Source organism: Pyxicephalus adspersus, chromosome 7, assembly GCF_032062135.1.
Source record: "Pyxicephalus adspersus chromosome 7, UCB_Pads_2.0, whole genome shotgun sequence".
Lineage (NCBI taxonomy): Eukaryota > Metazoa > Chordata > Amphibia > Anura > Pyxicephalidae > Pyxicephalus > Pyxicephalus adspersus.
In genome coordinates this window covers 5,525,069-5,533,908 of record NC_092864.1, presented here as the reverse complement: position 1 = coordinate 5,533,908, position 8,840 = coordinate 5,525,069, and the positions used below count along the sequence as shown (strand labels likewise).

The window sequence follows — 8,840 nt, the reverse complement described above, 5'->3', positions numbered from 1 at the left end:
TGGATAGGCTGCATTCTCAGTGATGTCACTGGTCTCTAGTGATTGGATAGGCTGCATTCTCAGTGATGTCACTGGTCTCTAGTGATTGGATAGCCTGCATTCTCAGTGATGTCACCGGTCTCTAGTGAATGGATAGGCTGCATTCTTAGTGATGTAAAGTTGTCTTTTATCAACTGCCATAAACAGCTGCCACTATGAGCATTATTTGATAGCACATGGCGAGGAACCGTGTCGTGCAGCCAGTAACCCATCACAGCGCTCAGAAATGTGAGATGTTCATACTAATCTAATCCCCTCAAGCAAGCTGCCAATCCCCTCTGGGGGCAACTAAGGTCTTCCCAACGCCTAAATACTTGAATTGCCCTGTAAATGCGCAGAGGCTGCCCGCCCCCTTCATATACACATAATACCCTCATATACTGCAGCAATAATGTGTCCTTGACATTACAAACTGATCATTCCTCTCTTGTTTTCTTCCTGCAGACTGGTGTCCTCTATACAAGCGGTTTTGGCATCGTCGGCCGGGTACATAGTGGCATCAAGCTGCAAGGATGTCATTGAGGACCAGTAAGTATGACCTGGCGGGTAGACAGAGCTGGGGAGGGAGCAGACTGGCTCATAGGCTGCCTGTAAGCCAAGGAACATAAGGACTCATTAAATATGTATATAATCTGATGTACTCTGAGCTGGAGAGGTGTGTGCAGGGAAAGTAAAGCAGCAGCTCGGATCCTGGGGAATAATAGTGTAACACAGCCCAAGTGCCAGGTTTAATTGTGCGAATTAGCTGTCTTAAAGAGCACCTGTCACTCATGTCTGCACCCTGAGCAAAATGCACAATAAAGGAATGGTTCGCCATGTAATTTGTGTGCATATGGCAGGTACATAATCAGATGCATATGTCAATGTGGGGAATGTAAAGTAACCTGTACACCATTTAAAATCCTTAAACATGCTATGGTAACATGTGCGTTACTGTAACAAGTGTGCAAGGTAAATGGAATCCCAACACACTGTGCTGCAACACAATACCATGCATTGCATTCCTGAAGAAAGGTCATGTGGCTTAGGCTGAGCTGGGGTGCATTGCATTAAGCTTTCCCAATGCAATGCAAGTCAATGCATGTTAATGTGCATGAGCTAATAAATGCGATCCAAGTCTAAAAACCAGACACCACTGGAAAACTCCTTCTGGTTTTAATTTAATCCTATCAAGAAATGCATTGGTGTCAATGGAGAATGCAAAATCAAGATGGATTTTAGTAGCTTTATGGATGCAATGGGCTTTCAATGGCTGCTGGGTGTTATTGAAGCTTCTTCTATCCCAAACCCCTTGCTTGTCTACACAAATAAAAATGAAGCAACCAAATCTATTGATCCGCTTTGTTCCCAAAGCTCAGAATAGGCAAGAATAAGGAAAGAAGGCTGCAAATTCTTAAATGGAAAGCTGCAACATATGGGGATTAAACCAGAATATGGAGGAGAGATTAGCTCGTCCTGACATCTGTGTAATTGGCACAGTTATTAGAGTGTCACCCCCGCGTACCAACCCTAAACTTCCTGCCCAGGGTCATCGGACCAGGTCTGGGTATTGGCTCAGTGATCTCTGTACAGGACTGCGGTATATGTCAGAGCTATATAAATATATGAAAATAGTGTGTGACTGTGGGGGGACATTAGAGTGTCAGCTCCTCTGCACAGAGACTGATAGTAGTGGCTCAGTGTTCTCTGTACAGCACTGCGGTATATGTCAGAGCTTTATAAATGTATAATAATAATGGGTGACTGTGGCGGGACATTAGAGTGTCAGCTCCTCTGTACAGAAGACTGGTGGGACTGGCTCAGTGTTCTCTGTACAGCGCTCCGGTATACCGTATGTCAGAGCTATATAAATGTATAATAATAGTGTGTGACTGTGGGGGGACATTAGAGTGTCAGCTCCTCTGTACAGAGACTGATGCTGTGCCCTACTTCATCTATGACATCTACGCCATGTATCTCTGCTACTGGCACAAGCATAAGGTGAAAGGCCATGCGGGCGGCTGTGAACTCTTCAAGGGTTACCTCCACAAGGAGTTCCTGATGGTTCTGCACCATGTCTTTATGGTGCTCGTCTGCTTCCCCGTGTCTGTGGTAAGTTATCATATGGAGATGGTAAATAAATGCATAAATATCCGCTGATCCTGCCAGAAATACGTGAGCTAATAACTTTCTGTGCTCTTATTCTGTACCTTCCCTAAGTTATGAATTTCAGGGATCCTCTAGAGCAGGGGTCGCCAAACTCCGGCCGGAGTCTAGAGTTCTGCTCTAGACATTTTGGTCTGGAATATTTAGTAGGACCTGGGAAAGTAACACAGCTGCAGGAAGTCTGCGTATTCCCCGCCCCCGAGGATCTCTTTCTATTATAATTGTTCAGCAATGTATTTTGTGGGCAGGGCCATGCACGAGTCACATGACCACCATTTTTTTCTCTTGCAGCTCTGGAGGGAAGGAAAAGGTGATTTCTTCTTGGGGTGCATGCTGATGGCCGAACTCAGCACTCCCTTTGTTTGCTTGGGGAAAGTGCTCATCCAGGTAGGTACAACTAACTCCCCATCCCCCGAAGTAATAATAGCTTGGTAATACCAGCAGCGCTGGGCATCATTGGCATGCATGCATTGTGTGGCACACATGTGTATAATGCACAACTTGTGCACTGATATCTTTTAATAGCTTGAAATACCCAGGGTCAGGAGGGCAGAGAAAGAACCAGTCAGGTGTGCTGCAGTACACATGAGATGCTAAGGTGCATTCCAATAATGAGAGTAAAATGAACAGAAGGAAGAGTGAACTAGTCTGCTGCTGCTACTTCATTGGCCAATCACAGGGTAAGGGTGGGAGTATGGGTTGACCAATCTATTTTGCCTAATCTGCAGCAGTGCTGTGTAAATCTCAGGAGTGGATGGGGAGAAATGCTAATCCTTGTGCATGGAATGCATCTCCCATATTGGGCCAGAGTGCCAAGCTATAAAACAATACTTTTATGATTTATTGGGTTGGAGTTCTTGTTTAGTTGACCTGTCCCCTGTCTCCCCTGCAGTACAAGAAGCAGCACACGCTCCTGCACCGGGTCAATGGTGTGGTCATGCTGGTGACGTTCTTCTGCTGCCGCCTCCTGCTCTTCCCCTACATGTACTGGGTATACGGCCAGCGGGTCGGACTTCCTCTCTACAAGGTTCCGTTCAGCCTCTCAGCAGAATACAACATCGGTGCCGCCATTCTCATGGCCCCCCAGGTCTACTGGTTCTACCTAATCTGCAGAAGAGCTTACAGTCTGTTCCTACAGTCTATGATGAGTCAGCGGCCCAAAAATGGACATCCGGCACCTGACAGCCCTTCAGCCAAAGACCAGGACTGCTCACAGTGACGCCTCCTCCCCCTTCGTTTAGTTCCAATATGTCCGCACCCAGCCACAGAGCCCCGACCCCAAACATGAGACCCGCTGAGGCCGCGCCATCCAGAGACTGCCTTTCCAACGGAGACACTTAGGCACCTTGTACTGCAAGATCACAGGAAGTCTCTAAAGTGTCCCAGAGCAATGGGGAGGCAATGGAATATGGTCTTACCCACTGTGTGACAGTATTACCGCAAACAGAGTCACCAACGCTCTGGTATTCTTATAGAAAGTTTACTATTTGCAGTACTCCTGGTGACCACTAGGGGGTCGCTACCCCACCATTTGAACCATTTATCCCTAGTCCATTGGGTTTCATCACCCCACAGTGGGTTGGAGTCACTGCCCCAACATTCTGCACTTTGTGTGTCATCCGCAGTACTTCTAATGGCCACTGGATATTGGTTTCCCCCAACACATCATTGGTGTACAATCTGCAGTACCCCTATTCACACTGGGTGAACCTGTCTCCAACATAATATATGCAGTCTGCAGTTCACTATCATGAATCCTACTATCAATACCACTGAGTTTGGTAATGATTTAAAAACTATGTGCAGAACTCCTGTTGACCACTAGGTGTCACTGACACCAACACTTACATGTACTGTTTGCAGAACTCACAGTGACCACTATAGGTCGCTGTAACCACACAGTCACAAGGTTTGCAATCTGCAGCACTCCCTGTGACGGTAGGTATTACTTTTCATCGATACATACAGGTAAAACAATAAGTATTCATTAGGTCCCTCGGGATCTGTTTTATTGCTATTACAACATACATTTCCGTGTGATACACCTATAATTTATGCGACTCAAATACCGGCAGTTGCTCAAACTACTTGTAGACAGCCCAACGAAATCTGCAACTTGTAAGTTAAGTGTACCTGCATTACTGGCAGTGCCACAGGGGGGTGCTATTGTTGTGTGTCATACGAGTAACACGCACAGTGTAATTGTCGCACACAATGAAATTTGTGGACTGAACTTCACAGCTTGACTTTCCTCCAATCGCTTCCCTCCCTTAGCTCTGTACTCCTCAGGGGAGGGAAGGTCGACGCCTCCTGCTCCTTTAGTTACGGGAGAGTCTTGGGCAGCAGCAGCATGTTAGGGGTTAAGTCTTTCTGCCAAGACAGCTTCTCTCCGAGGGAATGGCTAAAATAAGCTCTCACAGCCAGCTGCACATGTGAGAGTTAAGCATGGCCAGTCAGTAGCCGAACCGCTGTGCTTGGAACCTATAAAGTCCTCGCGGCTTTGCTTTACGATTCTTAGTTTACAAATAGACAGAGGTAACCGGTCGGAATGTTAAGTGTAACGCGCCATTGTCTGGGCAAAGTGGGAGGAGACAAGTTGTGATGGCAGCCAATCCCCATCCTAGAAACTGGTGGCACCATAGGGGCCGAAAACAATTGGTTGGGAAGTTTGGAAGTTGGGGGAGATGCCAGTTATGTGGTCGGGCAAACCGGCCCCCGAGGTCCCAAATTGAGGGCGTGTAGGGAGCTGGAATGCCGTGCATTTAAGGGGGGCACTTCATGTTGGTCCCAGATGCCAATTTGTCAAAAATCATCCCTGGCCATATTATCATGACGGTCTAAAGCACCAATCCATCTGATTTCAGATAAGGGTTAGAACCTCACACAGCCCCATAAGTTATTAAGCTGAAGTCCAAAGCCTTATCTGAAATCCACAATGCTTAGAAAGACTGAGAATTATTATTATTATTATTATTAAACAGGATTCACATAGCGCCAACATATTACGCAGCGCTGTACATTAAATAGAATATAGGAGTGATTGGCTGAGATACATTTTTATGATCTTGAATCTGATTCAAGATAAGGGTTAGAACCCCACACAGCCATTGGCTGTCCTGTAAGTTAAAGAGTTAAAGTCTATATAAAGTCCAAAGCTTTATCTGAAATCCATCACCTTGAAATGGGAAGGACTGGGAATAAAAGGATTCATTATAAGGGATACCATTTAGCATCTCAACCAATCCAAGAAGTCTATCTGATTTCAGATAAGGGTTAGGACCCCACACAATTAATAAACTGAAGATCAAAGCCTTATCTGAGATCCGCCATGTTTAGAGAGACTGAGGCTACGTACACACGTCAGATGATTCTCGTCTGGAAATTGAGAATCTGGCATCCTAGTGGATCCACGAACCATAGTAATGGAAGTAAAGGGGAGAGCACAGCGGGGTGCTGCTCCGTCGTTCTCCCCCCTCAATAACAGTGCTGTATGTACGTTGCTCATGCATGCATTGTTCAGTCTTTCCGTTCTTTTCGATTCTTTCTAATGACAATTATTGCACGTGTGTACCCAGCCTGAGAATAAAGAGGTTTTATGAATGCACACAGCAACCTAATTCATTTGATTTCACATAAAAACCCAACACAGGATTTGGCTTTCCTGTACGTTAAGGAGCTGAAGTCTAAATAAAGTCCAAAGCCTTATCTGAAATCCACAATGCTTAGAAAGAATAAAGAAGTGATTGACTGAGAAATGTTTTATGAATGTCTACAGCAGGGGTGTCAAAGTCTGGCCCGCGGGCCAAATCTGGCCCACAACGTTCTTTTTTTTTTGGCCCCCAAAGGAATCCTAAATATGAATTGCAGCTGGCCCACTGCTTCATCGAAATACCGCCGCTACTACAATTCCCGGCATAACTCGCGTCTAAAGAACAGCGGCCTCTCTGCCTATGCGTGGCCCCCTATTGGACTGTTTCATAAACGCAGGGAATTGTAGTAGCGGTGCTATTTCAGTTTCAAGTTGGCCCGTTACTTTGCCTAAGTTTTTAATTTTGGCCCACTGTGTATTTGAGTTTGACACCCCTGGTCTACAGCATCAGATATGGGCTAGGACCCCACACAGGCCTTTTAAATGAATGAACACAAATCTATATAAAGTCCAAATCCTTATCTGAAATCCATACTGGCAATAAAAGAAGTCATTACCAGTTTATGTTTTATGAACTTCCACAGCACCTCAACCCATCTGATTTCAGATAAGGGTTAGGACCCCACACAGCCCTTGGGCTAAAGTCTGATATTTCAGATATTGGTCTCCTATAATCCTTAGCTGTCCAAGAAACTAATGAACTGAGAGCTTTGTATTAATATTATTAATAATAAACAGGATTTATATAGCGCCAACATATTACGCAGCGCTGTACATTAAATAGGGGTTGCAAATAACAGACTAATATAGACAGTGATAAAGGAGGAAAGGAACCTGCCCCAAAGAGCTTACAATCTAGTAGGTGGGGGTGTAAGGTCCAAAACCCCATGTGAAATCCACTTTGCTTACTCAGACTGGGAATAAAGCAAGAAGCATGCCAGACTTCTTTGTTAGAAGCTGCCTCCATCTGTAATATTTCACCATCATAAGCCTGGCCAGCTTGCTGGGGGCCACCAGTTCCTAGAAAACCGATAGGCTGCCCACAAGCCCCACCCACATATTTAAAGGACTCATAGGGTGTGTCATAGAGAAGAGGCGCATGGTTGTACTCGGGTAAAATCCGTTATTAATATATTCTTATTATTTTTTCTGCTGCTACGATCCCAGACATTGTGAGCGGTTCCCATAACTCTATATAGACGCATATTATATTATATCCCTTCAGTCCTTCCATTAGAGCCCGCCCCCACCTAATTCCTAGCCCCTCCTCTTTTATTTATTCTTAATTTATTTATTTATTCCACTTTTTTTTTTTTAAACTGAATGTAAATATGTTTCAGCAGAGCAAAATGTTAGTAATGTACTGCAATTTATAATACTTGTAAAGAGGTATTAAAAAAAAAACAAAAACATTAAATGCAATCCAAAGAGGATTTGTAGAATGGTGTTTATTGGCTGAGCTGGGAGCATGGCTTGCAATTGTCCCCACGTGGGCTGAACATCTGATACATTGTTTTTCTGGATCCACCAATCCCAGCTAAGAATAATTAAACCTCGAAGTTCTAACAGTCTCGATCGTTGGGTGCACAGAACAGAGCAGACACAGAGAAGAGTGAGGATGGTTTATTTCATTCGTTTTGATTGTCACAGAGCTTTGGTTGGGGGGCCGTTACCGGTGGCACGGCCCCCAAGGACAAGGCACATCGTATAAACATTGTATAAAGATATCACAGTAAAGACTCGGTGTTCAGCACAATACACAACTTGACCTGACTTTTCCAAAATTCCCTTGACTGCTGTGCTTTAACCTAACCCAGAATGAACAGGCAGCATGCCAATAGAGCATTCCCCTTCTTGTAATTGGCTGGTCCTCCTATACACAGACTGCACTAAGCATCTGCATTCCCCTCCCCCATTGTGAATGTGCTAATGATAATGAGCATGAACTGTCCCTGCTCCCCCTAGGGACAAGAGCTAGACTGGAGCTAGCTTTGGGGTAAAAATTTTATAGGTAACGCCGAGTAAAACACATTGCAGTCTATAGAGAAGAAGATCCTCCAATCAGAAGTGAGAAGATGGGGCATTCATAGCCATTATGAGGTTATAGCAGCAGAGTTGGGGCCACAGTATAGCAGGGGAGGAGCAAAGACAGCTCAATACACCGAGGGGTGCAGCCTTCAGCTTCATGAGCTTCCGGGTTGCTCTGGCTTGGAGGGAAGACCCAGTAGGCCGGCCGCAGTGCCGAAGAGGTTGATGGGAGTGGAGCCATCTGTGATGAGGGTGGACTGGATCCCCAGACCCTTCAGAAGCTTAACCTGGGGGGAGAAAGGGCAAAATGGTGAGGGGTACGGATGACCCAAATACCAATGGAGGACAAAAAAAAGAGAGGGGTAAATGAGGAACACAAAGGTGGGGGTGGTGGTAAAGGATAGGGAGAAGGAGAGATAGCAAGTCAGAGGTCAAGAACCACAACACAGAGGCCAATGGATGATCCAAACAAGCATGGAGGCCAAAAAAAAGATGGTGAGGGGTAAAAAGGGGAACACACAAGGGGGTTAAGGAGGAAATAAGTTCCGAACCATAGGGGAGAGGCTAAGGGACAGTTGAGCCAAGCATGCATTACAAAACAAAGCAGGTGAGGGGTCACAGGGGAACACAAAGGGTTTGAGGAGCAGAAGGAAAGGTAGAAAATGGAGACGATTGACTGGCCAATGGATGATATCCAAACAAGCATGGCGGCCAAAACAGAGATGGTGAGGGGAAATTGAGGAAGACAAAAAATGGTGGGGAGGGGAAGCAGAAGAAAACATGGGGAAATGGAGGTTGGGAACTATAATAGAGAAGCTGATGTACGATGCAGATGGAGGACAAAAGATGGTGAAGGGTAAAAAGGAACACAAGACCTAGGGAGTGAGGAGAAGGCAAGATAGGGATATGAAGGTCAATACAAACTAGATGATACAGGTGATACAAACTAGAACAAAGATAGTGAGGGGTAATAGGGGCC

General features: G+C 45.4%; 2 protein-coding genes across 3 annotated transcripts in view; one reads left to right on the top strand and one right to left on the bottom strand.

Moving 5' to 3' along the window:
- Nucleotides 1-483: 483 nt before the first annotated feature.
- On the top strand, nucleotides 484-7,264 carry TLCD3B (TLC domain containing 3B; the record flags this gene model as incomplete). Its single annotated transcript, XM_072417225.1, is given in 5 exon segments — nucleotides 484-571; nucleotides 1,712-1,732; nucleotides 1,951-2,130; nucleotides 2,476-2,571; nucleotides 3,077-7,264. Coding segments are annotated over 5 exon segments (712 nt in total), but the record flags the coding sequence as incomplete, so codon positions are not given.
- A 177-nt stretch (nucleotides 7,265-7,441) lies between these two features.
- The window catches only part of MVP (major vault protein), a 15,881-nt gene continuing 14,482 nt past the window's right edge, over nucleotides 7,442-8,840 (bottom strand). For both annotated transcript variants that reach the window (XM_072417224.1, XM_072417223.1), the window contains exon 17: nucleotides 7,442-8,148. In XM_072417224.1, coding sequence (XP_072273325.1) covers nucleotides 8,017-8,148 — 132 coding nt within the window. In that variant the 3' untranslated portion in view covers nucleotides 7,442-8,016. The remainder of the gene's footprint in view (nucleotides 8,149-8,840) is intronic.